This window comes from Narcine bancroftii, chromosome 10 (genome assembly GCF_036971445.1).
Source record: "Narcine bancroftii isolate sNarBan1 chromosome 10, sNarBan1.hap1, whole genome shotgun sequence".
Lineage (NCBI taxonomy): Eukaryota > Metazoa > Chordata > Chondrichthyes > Torpediniformes > Narcinidae > Narcine > Narcine bancroftii.
This window is the reverse complement of record NC_091478.1, coordinates 73,453,896-73,470,669: the sequence shown is the minus strand read 5'-3', so window position 1 is coordinate 73,470,669 and position 16,774 is coordinate 73,453,896. Positions and strand designations below refer to the sequence as shown.

The window sequence follows — 16,774 nt, the reverse complement described above, 5'->3', positions numbered from 1 at the left end:
TCCAGTATTTTACAATTTCAACTTGGGATAAAGATCGACCATCTACCAGTCTCATAGTTTTATGAACTTCTATCATGTCTCCCCTCAGGCTCTGAGATACCAGAGAAAACAAGCCAAGTTTGTCCAACTTATCCTTGCAGGAAATATTCCCAGTGTACAAATTAACCTGGTGAATCCATTCCAAATCCTTCATATTCCTCCTGAACTATGACCAGAACTGCATATAATATTGCAAGCGTGGTTTAATCAAAGTTTTACGTGTTCAACACGACTTCCACATTTTTATACTTAACATCCAAACCAAGCACTTTATTTATCATTTTATCTACTTGCACTGCCACATTCACAGAACAATGCACTTGGATCCAAGATGCTTCAATCATCAATCTTCCTCAAAGTGTGAACCCTCACACTTGTCTGGATTAAATTTCAATTGCCACCTCTCCACCCATTCTTCTAACAACCCTCGTCACTATCCACAGCTCCATCAATTTTTTGTCATCTTTCAACTTACTTTATCAGCCCATCCATATATTTCTCTAAATCATTTACAGATAATCACAGAGGTCCTGGCACTAATCCATGCAGAACACCAATGGTCAAAGACCTCCAGTGAGAGAAACACCCCTCCATCACTACTCTCCGTCTCCTATGGCCAATCTACTTTTGAATGCAATCTACTAATTCACCCTGGATCAACCTTCCATGAGGGGCCATGTCCAGTGCCTTACCAAAGTACATTGAAAGCAACATCTGCTGCACAACTCTCAATCACTTTCATTGCTTCTTCAAATAATTCAATCACTGAAAAGACAAGATCTGCCCTATATTACACCATGAAGATGACCCTTAATGTTCATGCTTTTCAAAATGCAAGTAACTGCTATTCTTAAAAATCCTCTACAAAGACTTCCACATCTCTGATGCAAGACTTACCACCCTATAATTTGCTGGATTATCCTTACTGCTTTTCTTAAATAGAATATTGGCTATTCTCCAGTCCTCAGGGAATTTACCTGCATCCAGTGAGGATACAAAGATCTACCAAGATGCCAGCAATTCTCTCCCTTGCCTTTCTTGAATGAATTCAATCAAGCCCTGGGGATTTATCCAACATAATGCTCTTCAAATGACCCAATACTTCCTTCCTTCTGAATCAACCATTCTCGGCAAAAATCATTTAATGAACTGTATGTCATTCTCAAACTATATGAAAGAAAATAAATTGAAGATATTGAAATGCTAAATTTAACGTCAGCTACTCCTCCTTAATTGCTTTTAATTGACTAGGTTATAAACAATATATATTCAGCAATTCCTCTTTTTTTAAATTCCAAAAAAATTGCTTTACAGTTATCTTGCTCCAGGCATTTCTCTTGTATTCTCTGGTTACTGATAAAACTCGTGACTTTTTTTTTAAAAAATCACTGTCATGGTTTTAACACAGTCACTTTCCTTAATCTATAGTATAATGGTCTTTTAAAATGTTTTACTAATTTCTCATATTGCCTGTTGTTTCTTATTCCCTTTTTGCTTTATCTCGTCCACTCTTCTCAACTATACGTCTTACTTAACTTTGTCACATGCCCCCTTTACAGCCTCATTTAATTATAATTTAGCTTCAGGTTATTAATGCATTGCAAAAAGACATAACTACCAAATTAGTTCCTTTCCTCTGGAAAAAAAGCACTTGATAGCCTTGCTTTACTTTAACAAGCATATTGATCAAACTCTTTACTATCCTTTACTACCCCTTAGAAAGAATTATAAATTACGCAATTCAAACTTTCTTTGAGAAACATGAAAATTTAATACAAATTTCAGACAAATACTCCAAAATTATATCCTTGAACTTCTGGGACTTCACATAATATCAAAGGCAATTACTTTGACCAAATTACCAAAATAAAAAATGGCAAGATCAGACATTATCATTAATTTGTGAAGAAGACATAATGATTTGTCATGCATCACAAATTTCTGGGAAATTTGTAATGCTGGAACACTACCCTCAACAACTGCCAAAAAATTTTTTTTGAAAACCCTCATACTGACCTCCAGTGACCTGGACTTTGCATGAATAAATAACTACAAGTTTTTTTTATTATTTAAGCCTGCTAATTAATGGCATACAAGCCATATTAATCATGCAACTTATGTATCATTAGACATCAGAGAATCAGAAAGGAACAATGGAACAACAGTATTTTGCTGATGTTTCCCAGGTGGTTTATTGATCCCAATAAAAAAAATAAGTTGGCTAATAATTAAATAACACGAATCAGGAAAATGAATGCACAATCAAATTCCGATTTGCTCGCACAGACCTTTGCTTTAATCCCTTAAAAGTTTCTAACTCTCGCAAGGAATGAATGAAAATTTAGTTACAAAAAATAACTTGCATAAAAATCTGAACATCATTTGAACCCATGATGAAAATACTGAAAGCGGGGAACAGAAAGTTGAAATAAATCAGAAAGTTAAAGAGAACCAAAGTGTTTTAAGTTTCAACTGACGTTCAGGTATACGCAGGGAATTTCACAGAGAAAGCATTATTTCTGTAATACGACTGAAGCAAAATAAGGAATGTAAAAATTGTTAATATACTCCAAACACAACTACTTTTATTTGCCAACAATAATTCATATTTCAATTTTCTTAACAATGCTTTTTGGATCAATGTAGGTTCATGTAATATGAAACAAGTGTGTATATTTATGCCAATATTAGCAAAAGGGTAGGGCATTCACTGTCACCCCACCCTTAGATTGTAAAGTATTTTCTGCATGTCAGCTCAATTCTGCCACACAAGAATTCCTGTCATAACTTGTTTGGCGTATTCCACCTTGTGCATTCCAGCTATCACTTGCACCCAGCCTGTGTTTACATTCTGAGTTCATCACTAAAACTGCAAGAATGAAGACTGGAAAAGATGTGGATTAAGGAATCAAGGCAAGTTACTGAAGGCCTGGGAAAAAGGGATATGAAAGGGAGAGAGGAATTGGTGGATGGGGGGGGGGAATGGTCAGGGGGTTGGGGAGAGAGGGAGGGGGCGGAGGGCGGAGGGGGGGAGGGGGGAGGGAGGGAGGGGGAGGAGGGGGTGGGAGGGAGGGGGAGGAGGGGGTGGGAGGAGGGGGTGGGAGGGAGGGGGAGGAGGGGGTGGGAGGGAAGGGGGAGGGGGAGAGTGGGGGGAAGGGAAAGATGGGAACAGAAAGTTTCAGAGGGCGATGTGGGAGTGGGGCTGGCCGACAGAGGGGTGGGCCTGGGCGGGCGTTGGTTAGAGGCGGGCCGTGGGGTGTTGGATTTGCGCACTGTTCCTGACCGCCTGCTCGCCCCCCGAGCCCGCCCGCCGGTGCCCGGACCCACCCCCCACACCCACCTGACGTACGGGCTGGCAGCCGCCAGCAGATTCTTCTGTACCGGGATCTGTTCCCCTTCCACCACCAACACAGCGTCGCAAAACAGCGGCTCCTCCCGGAACGAGCTGAGGCTCTTCAGCAACTTGTTGGCATGCTGCGGGTCCCCCACCACCGACACCAAGCCGCTCGGCTCCGCCGTCATCCTGCCGCTGGCTTGTCGCCGCGCCGGGCGTCATCATCGTGCGACGGCCTACGGATCCCGCAACCAGTCGAACCGGCTCCATACTAAAGGCGTTTCTGTGTCCAGCCCTGAAGAGGAGAGGAGAGGAGAGGAGAGGAGGGAGGGAGGGAGGGAGGGAGGGAGTGAGTGAGTGAGGACCCTGACCACAGGGTCCACACATCTCCACCCGTGGGACTGCACTCACCACCCCCCCCAAAAAAAAACTCCTACCCTCGTCAGTAAAAACTAGCCGGTCTTCTCAGCATCCATAAAAAGCGAAAGATGTCGACGTTTCGGGCCTGAGCCCTTCTTCAAGGAATGAGACAGAAGCAGGAGATCTCAGAGTTCAGACAGTGTTGGCTGGGTAAGGAATCCAGACCAACAAAAGGTGTTAATTGGATATGATCAGGGAGGAGGTAAGAATTGATCACGTTTGTGTGAAAGGAGAAAGGAAAGGGGGTGGGTGTGTAAACAAAACCCAGAGAGGTCAATGTTAATGCCATCTGGTTGGAGAGCACCCAGTCAGAAGATGAGGTGTTGTCCTCTAATTTGCAGGTGGCCTCAGTGCACGAGACCGTGGGCAGATATGTCAGTAACGGAATGGGACAGGAAATTGAAGTGGGTGGCCCCAGGGAGATCCACGCTCTTGGGGCGGACAGAGCTGAGGTGCTCAACAAAGCAATCTCCCAGACTGAGTCTGGTCTCTCCACTGTAGAGGAGACCAAGGCGGGAGTAGAGGAGACCATAGCGGGAGCACCGGATGCAGTTGATGAAGATTCAGAAGTGAAATGTTGCTTCACTTGGAGGGACTGTTTGGGGCCCCGAATGGTGGTGAGGGAGGAGGTGTGGGTGCAAGTGTAGAATCTCCTGCAGTCAAACGTATAGGTGCCAAGGGGTCAGTTGGTGGGGAGTGAGGAGTTTTCAAGGGATTTTCATGGAGGGAACGGTCCCTGTAGAAGGCAGAGAGGGGAATATGTGTGTAGTGGTGGGATTATACAGTATGTGGCGGAAATGGTGGAGGAGGATGTGTTGGAGGCGGAGGCTGGTGGAGTGGTAGGTGAGGACAAGGGGAATCCTGTCATTGTATGTGGGGGCAGAGGGGCCAGGGCAGATGTGCGAGTAAAGGAAGATATGCAGATGAGCACTGAGTTGATGCTGGGAGAGGGAAAGCCAGGTTGTTTGAAGAAGGAGGACATCTCTGATGATCTGGCATGGAAATCCTCATTCTGGGTGCAGATGCAATGGAGTCGGAGGAATTGAGAGAATGGAATAGAATCCTTACAAGGGACAGGGTGGGAAGAGGTATAGTCAAGGTAGCTGTGGGAATTGATGGATTTGTAGCCTGTTGAGGATTGTTTCCCAAGATGGAGACAAAGAGATCGAGGAAAGGGAGGGTGTTGCTTGAGATGAACCAAGTGAATTTGAGGTCAGGGTGGAAGTTGGCAGCAAAGTGGATGAAATCATCGAGCTCATCATGGGTACATGGAGCAGAATGAAACTAGTCATTGATGTAGCTGAGGCAAAGTTGAGGGGCCTTGCCTGTGGAGGTTGTGGCATGGATTGCTCTTCGTAGGCAATAAAAAGGAAGGGATAGATGGGGCCATGCAGGTACCCATGGCTACCCCATTGACCTGGAGAAAGTAGAATGAGTCAAAGGAGAAATTATTGAGGACAAGTTCTGCCAGCCAGAGAAGTGGTGGGGTGGGGGGGGGGGTGGAGGACTGGTTGGGTTTACTGTTCAGTATGGTGAATGGAGGTGTTTTGGGATTGGATATCAAGTGGCCATCAAGTTCAGGGAACTGGAAGTTGTTGAAGTGATGGAGGGCCTGTTAAGTGTCCTGGATGTAGGTGAGGAGGGATGGGACCAGGGTGGGAACAAAACAGAGTTGAAGTAAGTGGAGACCATTTCGATGAGGTGGAAGCGTGGACACGATGGGGGTGGGGGGGGGGTTCTGTCAGGACAATTGTGTTTTTGGATTTTGGGTAGGAGGTAGAAACAGGCGGTGCAGGGTTGGGAAACAGTAAGGTTGGAGACCGTGTCAGGGTGGTGTCCGAAAGTGATAAGTTCAGAGATAGTATGTGATACACTTCAAAAGTCCTCTATTGCTTGTGAAATCCTGTTCAATGGGTTTTCAGTGACTACACAGAAACACTCTAGGAACTCAGCCGGTCTTGCAACCTCCATAGGAGGTAAAGATACATTACTGATGTTTTGGGGCTGAGTCCTTGGTTTACATACAAAGAGCAGGAAGGTATCAGAATAAAGACTAAAGAAGGGAGGGAGAGGAGGCCAGACCTACAAAAAGGTGTTATTTGGATACGATAAGAGGAAAGGTGTGAAAGGAGACAAAGGGAAAAGGGAAGAGAGACAGAGCTGGGGAAAAGGCGTCGGGGGAGTAAGATTGTGGGGGGGGGTTAAATGAAAACTGGTGGTAGATGTTAATGCCATTAATTTCATTGATCGTTTTGAAGAACACCTTGGCTCTGTCTGCTGCAATAGCGTGAATCTCCCAGTGGCCAGCCATTTAAATTCCCTGTCTCCCCTCCCCCAAAACTTCTTCGGCCTACTCCTTTCCCCCAGTTTTTTTTCTCTCTCTCTTCCTTTTTCTCTCAGTCTCCTTTCAAAGCCAAAGTCAATTCTCACCTTTCGTATTCAGTTAACACCTTTTGTTGGTCTGGACTCCGCCCCATGCCATTCTTCCCCTTTTCTCTCCTCAGGGTTTAATTCAGCCATCTGACTGCACGAGGTATCGCCACCAACCCGGCAAGGTTCCAGAGCGACGCTCCAGTGAGCTCCGGCAGCACTGCACCCCTGGAAGAAGGGCTCAGGCCTGAAACGTTGGTAATATATCTTTATCTCCTCTGGATGCTACAAGATCTGTGGAGTTCCTCCAGCATTTCTGTGTTTTTACTACAATCACAGTGACTGCAGACTTTTGTGTTTCACAATAGTGGGTTTTCAGTGCAAAGCTTTCATCCATCAAAAGCACTTCTCCTCGGCCAACAAATCCCACTTGTTCTGGGCAGCTATATCTTTTATTTCATACAATCTGCTAGTCCAGGGCTTCCATCATTTTTTCTTCAAGTTTCTCTTCAGTGGTGGGCAGGACCCACCCAATTTATATAATTGTGCTCTCAACTATTCTTTCTTCACCATTTCCATGTCACCAAACTCTCTTCCACAGCCTCAGATCATCTTTCCATTCTGTTTGCAGCACCCTTCCACAGGAATTCAAATTTACTTAGAATGGATTGCCACCAGAAGGCCTTCATTTTCATGACTTTAATCCACTGTCACAGTTCTTTCCTCTATAGCAAACAATTAGAACCATAGAACATTACAGCACAGAAACAGGCCCTTCTTGTTTGTGCCAAAATATTTTTCTGCATAGTCCCACTGACCTGCACCCAGTCCATAGCCCTCCATACCTCTCCCATCCATGCACCTGTCCAAATTCTTCATAAATATTAAAATTGAGCCCATATTCACCGCTTCAGCTGGTAGCTCGTTCTACCTGCATGGTGGGAAACCATGAGCAACGGCGTGAAAGCTGACCAATATGAGGCCGGTGCTGCTGTGACGTCACTCCTGTCATCAGTAGCGGGGAGAGAATATAAGTAGAGCTGCCAGTGCAATAAATCAGTCTTCAGCTTCTTGGATGTGTGTCGTTCTTTCCACACTTTGCGGTAGTGCACACGCTGCAAAGGCCAATATGCCAAAAGCTCTTTTTACAACCCTATCTACCCATGACGCCACTTTCAGGGAACTATATATCTGTATTCCAGATCCCATTGTTCTACCGCAATCCTCAGTGCCCTACCATTTACTGTGTATTTCCTTTCTTGGTTTAATATATTGATTGAATTAATGCATGCTGGTTGTTTGTGCAAGCACCAACCCCAAGCTTAACTCTTCCCCCTTCATTTGTACACACCACCGTACTCACCCCCACTCCCTAGGCCCGAAATGTCAGTAATATTATCTTTACGTCCTCTGGACGCTGTGAGGCCTGTTGAGTTCCTCCAGCATTCATGTTTTTACTGCAATCAGTGTCTGCAGACTTTCGTGTTTCACCACAATGGATTTTCAGTGCAAACCTTTCATCCATCCGAAAGTACTTCTCCACAGCCAACAAATCCCACCACCACCACCAGTACCATCTTTTTATGCTCCTTCTGGGAAAAGTGATGTTTCTTCATCTTTAGTTTGGAGGGTTTATGTTTTATTAGCTTTATACAAATTTTTTTTTTAAATCTTTTGACTATAAAATGCTCATGGTGGCCTATAATCCCCACCTTCACTTGCTGTTTTGCAATGATGACTTCTTGAACCATTGGTGTCCTTGTAAAAGTTACAATGTGTCTTGGGCAATGACATGACCAGACTTTTTCTGGAATAAGTGAACAGTCCTACTCTGGCCCACTACTGGTGGCACATCCACATTAGTGCTGTTTCCTCCATTTGCAGCACCCATACACACCAAAACAAAACACATTTGCCACCAATTTTCACCTTGCACTAATCTACACAATTCAGATTTGTTGTCAGAGTACATACATGACATCACATACAATCCTGAGATTTTCATTCCTGCAGGCACAGCAGAATTACCACTAATTGATAGTGCAAAAAAACTACACAGGGTAAACACAGAATTATAAACAGCTAACAAATGTAAACAAACTGACCGTGCAATACAGAGATAATAAAAAAAAATCAATAGAGAACACAAATAAAAGTCATTGAGGAGTCTGATGGTCGAGGGGTAGCAGCTGTTCCTGAACCTGGTGGTGTGAGTCCTGTGGCACCTACACCTCTTTCCTGATGGCAGCAGCGAGAACAGAGAGTATGCTGGATGGTGTGGGTCTCTGATGATTGCTGCTGCTCTCCGACGGCATCATTCCTTGTAGATGTTCTCGATAGTGGGGAGGGTTTTTCCTGTGACGTCCTACCTTTTGGAGGGCTTTACGCTCAGGAGTGTTGGTGTCCCTATGCCAGACCCTGATGCAGCCCATCAGCGCACTTTCCACCACACAACTAGAAATTTGCCAGGTTTTTGGTTTCCTCTCTCACCCTCCCTGCCCATTCTGGATTCTCTCCATCTCCGGGGAAAGGCTGTCCCCAAACAAGCCCACAGTTATTTTGTCTGTACATCCTGCCAATTTGCTGTTCCAGGACTCCATTTTCCCAGTACCTCCTCTAATCACTTTCCACCATTCAGTTGCTTTTGAAATGTCTTCATATTCCCAGAACCATGGTTTCCTCCCCACTATAGTGGTCAAAATCTTTGATTGCATTTCATCTACAGTGCCCTCCATAATGTTTGGGACAAAGACACTTTTTTTCATTTATTTGCTCCTGTTTTTCATGTTTTGAAATTTGTAATCAAACAATTCACATGTGGTTAAAGAGCACATTCCAGATTTTATACATTTTAGTTTGACCATACAGAAATTACAGAACTTTTTATACATTTCAGGGCATCATAATGTTTGGGACATTTGGGCTCACAGGTTTGTTTAATTGCAGGTTAAAAAAAAAAGGTGTCTTGCTTCTAAGCTTTTGATCACCTTTGGAGTCTGGAGATGCATTTTTCAACATGAGGTCCAGAGTTATGCCAATGAAGGACAAAGAAGCTATTATAAGGCTTAAAAACAAGAATAAAACAGTAAGAGAAATCACCCAAACCTTAGGATTACAAAAATCAACAGTTTGGAACAACAGAAAGAGGCTACTCTGCAAGATGCAAACCACTAGTTATTCACAGAAAGGATGGTCAGATTACAGTTTGCCATGAAGTATTGAAAAGAGCCTGCAGAATTCTGGAAAAATGTCCTGTGGAAAGATGAAACTATGGTTAACTGTATCAGAGTGCTGACAAGAGCAAAGTGTGGAGACATAAAGGAACTGCCCAAGATCCAAAGCATACCACCTTTGCAATGGTTTGCATCTTGCAGTGTAACCTCTGTATTTCTGTTCATGAAGCCTCCTGCAGACAGTAGTCATTGCCGTATCCCCACCTGCTTCCTGAAGAATGATTCTGATCTGTCAGACATACATTTGGGGATTTTTCTTCATTATGAAGAGAATTCTTCTGTCATCAGCAATGGAGATCTTCCTTGGAAGACCAGTCCCTTTGCAATTGCTAAGTAGGCTCTTTCTTCTTAATAATGTTCCAAACTGTTGATTTTGGTAATCCTAATGTTTCTTACTATGTTTCTTGCTGTTTATTCTTGTTTGTCAGCCTCATAATGTCTTGTTTGACTTTCATTGACACAACTCTGGTCCTCATGTTGAAAAATGGCAAATATGGACTCCAAAGGTGACCAACAGCTTAGAAACAAGCCGAGCTCTCTTATACCTGCAGCAATGAAGCAATTAAACATACCTAAGTAATCCCAAACACCTGTTAAGCCAAATGTCCCAAACATTATGGTGTTCTGAAATGAGGGTCTATAAAAAGTGCTGTAATTTCTACATGGACAAAACAAAATGTGTACAAATAACCTTGAATAAAATATGGAATGTCCACTTTCATTTCATGTGAATTATTTAATTACAAATTTAAGACTGAAGCAAAGGGGCAAATAAAGGGGAAAAAAAATCCCACACACCTGATCTCACCCTGTCTTGCAGGACAAAGGAAGAAGAGTTCACATTCAACGGATCATCCTTTGCAATTTCCATCAACTCCAAAGTTCCACCATCAATGCTCTACTGTGCCAGCATTTCAAAGGGATGGCTGCTTTCACAAGCTGTCTGGTCTGCTCTTGCATCCCCACTGATCAGAAATGGTCTCCTGGCACATTCCCCTGAAACCCTTCACCTCTCCCCTTCAATCCAGATGAAGCAGTGATTTGCCTGCACTTCTCCCTGTCCAGCATACCGCAATGCTCTTTCCTTCATATTGGAGAAAGCAAACATAGATCGTGATCTTAAATGACTGATCATCTGAATCTTTAAGACCTCATCCATTCCCACTCTGACCTATCCACCCAACTCAAGCTCCAAGAAAAAAAAAATTCATCTTCCTTCTGGGTATGTTGCGACTTTCTGGACTCAATGTCACATTGTCCAAGCTTAGATACCTGATTTTGGGTCTGTATCTGGCCTGGGATTTCTACTGGGCATTTATCAGTGCTTTAACTGTGTTTTCTTCTTCATTGGTGTTGCTTGGCTTGACCAACATCGCTGCTATTAGCATACAAAACCTGCTAAGTTCCTCCAGCATTTCTGTTTTTACTATAACTCCAGCATCTGCAAACTTTTGTGTTTCATAAATACAAAGCATATAATGTCCTTCTAAATAACCACATTGATCCAACTGGTCTCACTCTATCAGAGATATTGCCCACATTCCATTCATCAACCTCACCCTCCCACTACTGACAAGTAACTTCACTCTCATCATTTCCAGACACCTGAAACAATCACTCTCTTTCCACAGAAACCCGCTGAAAGTTTCCAGGATGTGTCTGTTATTTCAAGCTGCAGATGGGCCTGTGATCCACCTCCTTCGTGGTGGCAAAGGTGTGGGAAATGCTATCAGAGAGGTCTTGATAACTGAATGTCATGCATTTTGTGGGGAGCAGTGCACGCAGGGAATGAAAGTTTCAGATTGAGGAAAAAGTGCCAATCGAGCTGCATCATATTGGATGGCATCAAGCTGATGGGCGCTGCCAAAGGGGAAGCATTTACAACTCACTCCTGCCATGCCTCAAGGATGGCAGAAATGTCTTTGGTGTCAGGTGATGAGTTATGCACGGAAACCCAAGCTCTGACTTGCACTTACAGTAAACCTATTTTGTAGTTCATCTGGATGTGTTTTCAAGGCTCTTTTTTGTCATGTAATAAAGCATTAAAAATATAATGTACATATTTTATTTTCATGAACAGTCATGAAATTTAGTGTTTTGCTAATCACAGAGGAAACATTTATATTATAACCATCTTACATTACTATAAATTAAAAATAAAATCAATAGTGCACAAAAAGTAAGGCAGTGTCTTTGGTTCATTGATTATTCAGGAATCTGATGACAGGGGGAAGAAGCTGTCCTTGTGCCAGTGAGTGCTTTAGGCTCTTGTACCTCTTTCCTGATGATACCAGATTGAAGAGGGCATGGCCTGGGTAGTGGGAGTCTTTGAGGATAGAGGCTGCCTCATGTAGATATTCTTGATGGAGTGAAGGCTGGTGCCTGTGATGTCACAGTCCGAGTTAACAACCCTCTGGAGTTTATTCTTGTCCTGAGAATTGGCACCCCCATACCAGACAGTGATGCAACCAGCCAGACTTTTGTCTGCCTTAAGGTAAACAAAGAGTAGCTATGAGCATTCCCCATCACCTCTAACAACAGGAGAAAGGAAAGCAAAGAGAGTGCCTTCAGAATTAGTGTCCGAGGATTTGCCTCCAGTGCTCCCACAGCCTCTGCGGCCGCAACAACTCCTGTTCAATTCATCAGAAATCTGAGCTCCAGATCCAAATCTCTGATATGATCAGGAAGCCTTCAGCATCTAAGGCTCCTCTTGTCCTCAGCATCCTAGCACATAGCACAGTACAAGCCCTTCAGCCCACAATGTTGTGCCGATATATCCTCTTGAATCCTGGTTCCCATGAACCAGTCTCCAGCAGACGATGCAGGTCCCCCACAGCCTAGGTAGGCCTTTCAGCTGCTGAGCCCCTAGCTGATCTGCTGCCTTGGTCACCTTCCCTGTAGGATCATCTCCCATGCTTCTCCTTAATTGGGGGGGGGGGGGCTGATTTCTCCCCATTTCAGGTGCCCTGCTTCTGTCCACTGCTCCCCCAAAGTCTGCAACCCCTTATGATTTTCCTTCACTTTACAAGTGATATTCTTTGACAATACAAATTCTTCCATGCGATGTCTGATCATCATGCAAAATATCTGACACCTAATGGAGCATTAAACGAGAACTTACCGGTTCGAAGTTTGATGATTATTATTTGAGTAATGGGAGTGGTGAGACAATATGAGATCCCATCTGCGCATGTGCAGCCAATCTTTGAATCTTGAGAAAGGCGACCACTGGAATTATAATTCTGTCAAAAGAGCATTTTATTGAGAAGCATACATGCAACACTAGAAACTACCTTAGCAACATTCGAAGTAATTACAGGAGGGCATATTATCTCAACACTCCCATTACTCAAATAATAATCATCAAACTTCGAACTGGTAAGTTCAAAGTTTAATGCTCCATTATTTTTCATGATGCTTGTTGGTTCACTAATATGAGATTTCAAAGCTCAGTGGTCTCTTTTTCACATGGCCTGAAAGACCATAGGGTAGATCAAAAGACCTCCAATATGTAGCACAATTCAATTGGCAACCCGCAACCTCAGTTCTCAGAGGTTTATTGTAAAACCTGTTAAATATTCTTTCATTTGACCATCCTGCCTGATGGATGATATCCCAAATGGGGACTTCCACTCTATTAGCAGTAGACATCTGCCGCTCTGGTTGAGTAAGCCCAAAGCTGAGTGGTATCCACTCCAGCCAACCTCATGATCCTCTTTAGCCATCTGGCCAAGGTCTAAGACAGGGGTGTCAAACTCAAATTCACGGAGGGACAAAATTAAAAACTTGGACTAAGTCGAGGGCCGAACTAAATATTTGTTGAAAATTTTCAACAACATCTGCATGTTTTCTCTTCTTTCAACATATGTAATGTTAAACTTTTTCTTATTAAAATAAATGTTTAATAATAGTTTTGGATAAACTCTTTCCAGAAGCATTAACAAATGAGAAATAAAATATTCAATAAATAATATTTCTCTATAGAGGATTTGTCAAATGTTGCTAGTGTGCTGTCGAATAGTAAAATCTGAGGGCTATTGAGAATGTGGGAGAATAACATGATTCCTGAAACAATCAAATGGGTGACTGATTGTGGGCATGAACTCTAGCAGGGTTATTTGCCATGCCCTTTTTCCATTGGTACAGATATCCTTTGATTTACACACTTTTCAAGTTTTATGCCTAATGAGCTTGTATCCAGGTGCAGGACCATTTTTAACCAGGAATATATTTATCACTGTGACATGAAACTATTGGAAGATCGTTTTATCCTAAGATTAAAGTTCATAATACTTACTCAGGCCTGTGTGCGAGAGGGCGGGGTTTGCGGGTGATCGGGTTGGACAACGACAGTGCGGGGGCATCGGCTCTCACTGCAGGGCGGCATCTCGGTGGATCAGCGGCCCCGTCACCGTGAGTCGCGGGTCGGCCTGCGGCAGGGAGGGGGAGTGGGCAATGGTCCTGGCGAGGTCAGGCCCGAGGCCTCCGGTTCCGGGCACTGGGAAGCGGCCTTGGCTTCCCCTGACATCGGCCAGGCCCCAAAACCAGAGTTCACGGTGAGACCCTGCAACGTAAACAGAGGAGGTGGGGGCGATTAGCAGGCTGATGCCAATGCATTCTGGGATTTGTTGTATTACTGTGCATGCGCTATACTGGCGCGGCGGCCAGCGGGCCACCTCTAATACATTTTTGAAATGATCTTGCGGGCTAAATATAATTATATCACGGGCCAAATTTGGCCCTTGGGCCAGAGTTTGACATGTGTGGTCTAAGAGGATGCCTGCTGATGCAGTTTCCTGTAACAAACAAACAAGAATCTTTCTTCCCCTCTGATATCTTAAGTACATTCAATATATTGTCTCAGATACCACACAAAATCTGTCATCCTCTTGACAAACGTACAATTTGAACTTTGTTCCCACACTACCAGGTTTATTATGTTTCAACAAGTCATGAACATGAAATTCAACAAAATCATTTTCCCAAATGATATTGTCCAAATGTAAACAAGTTAAAGTCTGTATTCTTTGGACTGAAATCAAGGCCACAAGTATGAGCAATTTCCGTGATAAATCACACAACTCCAAAGTGTACCCTGGCGACAAATGTCACAACAAATCCAACACAACTTTTACATCCCAGATGGCGTGATAACGTGGCATAGGCAGACATAAATGAAATACTCCCCTCATGAATCTTGAAATCAGGGAATGATTCTCTTGGCCATATTGATAGCACTACCTAATATTGGCTACCTGAACATAAAACAAATCAGTGAGGAAATGGAAAACATCTGAAACTGAAACATAATTAACATTTAAACTCTCATTAAAACAGTTGTCATTTGTTAACATAAGTGGTGTATTGCTTCTGAGTTGACTTTCTCCATGAATAATGTTTTCATCTGCAATCCTTTTACACCGAACTTTTCACGCCAGTCCTGAAACATAAGAGATCGGGATGAATGAAAGGATGGGGAAGGAGAGATACAGGTTGAACTAGCAGTTCCTTGCTCCTTCTCAACAGTAAATGCCGTGTTAGCAGCATCCAGTTCAGCATTGGGAACCAAGACTGGGAAGACCAATTTGGCACCATCAGGAGTCCAGTGGCCCCATCCTCCTGAATTTTTTGCAGGCATTTAGCTACTAATGAGAAGGCAGGGGGGTGGGGGAAACATAGAAATTCAGTTCTGCCCAATCAATCGTAAAGGCGTCTATGGCTTCTGCCTGGTGGCCTAGCAACCAGGATCCATATCTCGGTACTTTGGCATTTAAACAAGATGCAAACAATCAATCACTGGCAATCCAAAATTCTGTACTATCAGATTCAAACTCTTTTCCCCCAGCATCCATTCTGTTCTATCATTGAACATTCTGGACATCAAATCTGCCTGATAGTTCAGACACCCTGGGAAGTACGTGGCTGTAATCCAGATATTTCTTTAGATACATCAACTCCACGTCTGTATTGTGAGCCATTTACATGATGGGACTTCAAACCTCCCATTTTATTCAGGTATGCTACTGCTGAGGTGTTGTCAAACCTTATCAACATGTGTATACTGCTTTTTCTCTGCTCAGAACAACTTCAGGGCCAACAAGCTGCCAACATTTATAGAAAATTAATGCCAGATGCTGATGCCAGTCTAACCAGTAGAGGTAAAGTCTGTGGTGCCCCATCCTTCACCACTAGCATCTGATCAGATTTCCATATTAAACTTTCTAATCTCTATCATGGCACAAGCCTGAGATACATTTGTCATCCACCACGCAAGTTCTGTTCTAGCCTCTTGCGATAAGCTCATAGGTCTATCAAAATGACCCCCATCGGTCTTTAGGCTTGTACTTTATCTCTTTCCAGGAATCTATATTTTAGCAGACCATAATGAACAGCTGGGAAAGCAGCCATCAATTTCCCAATTACCTTTACTGCTTTCCTTATTGAGGGATGTGATTTTGCAATCAATCCACTACAAGCCTGCAGTATTTCAACCCTTTTTATCATCTAGCAGGGTTATTTTCTTAGATTCCGTATTTAAGAGAAACCTGTGGAATTTAATTTCTCTGGTTGGGCTGAGGACTGATGTTTCTGGGTGTATAATAAATCCCAGTTCCTGTAGCAGCGCCGTAGTAGCATTCACTGCTCTCTGTGTTTCACCCATGGACCTGCCAATCACAATGCTGTCATCTGAGTAACCCATCACCATATATCCCTCCTTTCTGAGCCAGGAGAAAACCGGTTTCAGCAATTTGGTAAATATTCTGGGCACAAAACTAAGTCCATTAGGTAGAGCCTTATATTGCCACAATTCGCCCTTCCAAATAAATTTCAGGAACTTAGAGAGCAGGTGTTTAAATACTGGATAATAAGCATCTTGTAAATTGATGGATGCCATAAAAGAGCCCTTACATAACAATGGCATAACGGAATGAATTGTGCCTATTTTAAAATGTTGGTATAAGACATACTCATTTAGGTCAGATAAATCTAAGATCACTCTCGTTCTCCCGCTTCACTTTGGTCTCGTGAATATGTTGAGGTGAACTCATTCTCTTCCCAGCAGCAGCGTTCTATTACATTTTTGTGTTTTAAAGCTATCATCTCTTTATGTGTAGCTTCCATGAGCTTGGGGCTGCGTATATAATTGTATAAGCCCTTTCTCCTAACCGGAAGGAATTTCTGTGGGTCAAACTCAATTTGATACCCAGACACTGTATGCTGTACATTAGCATCAGTAGTAAGATTACACCATTGGTGAAAGAACATTGTTAACTGACCACCCACAATCTTATCATCATAATTAGAAAATGCATTCAGCCGTCTATAGGAGGTGCTCATTTTTTCGGTGCTCTTGCCCGGCGTGTGTGCAATCTGGCTC

The 16,774-nt window shown here is 43.3% G+C and overlaps 1 protein-coding gene and 1 long non-coding RNA gene across 6 annotated transcripts in view; one reads left to right on the top strand and one right to left on the bottom strand.

Annotated features, from left to right (window-relative positions):
• Positions 1-3,588, bottom strand: part of gan (gigaxonin) — a 75,017-nt gene extending 71,429 nt beyond the window's left edge. For 4 of the 5 annotated variants that reach the window (XM_069901337.1, XM_069901339.1, XM_069901336.1 and 1 more), the window contains exon 1: positions 3,380-3,588. In XM_069901337.1, the coding sequence (XP_069757438.1) occupies positions 3,380-3,561 (182 nt within the window). In that variant the 5' untranslated portion in view covers positions 3,562-3,588. The remainder of the gene's footprint in view (positions 1-3,379) is intronic. The other variant, XM_069901338.1, reaches the window with a different exon arrangement.
• Positions 3,589-3,703: 115 nt separating this feature from the next.
• Positions 3,704-13,271, top strand: LOC138744743 (uncharacterized). Its single transcript, XR_011345747.1, has 3 exons — positions 3,704-3,995; positions 6,298-6,421; positions 11,028-13,271. It is a non-coding gene; the product is annotated as an uncharacterized lncRNA (long non-coding RNA).
• Positions 13,272-16,774: the final 3,503 nt, after the last annotated feature.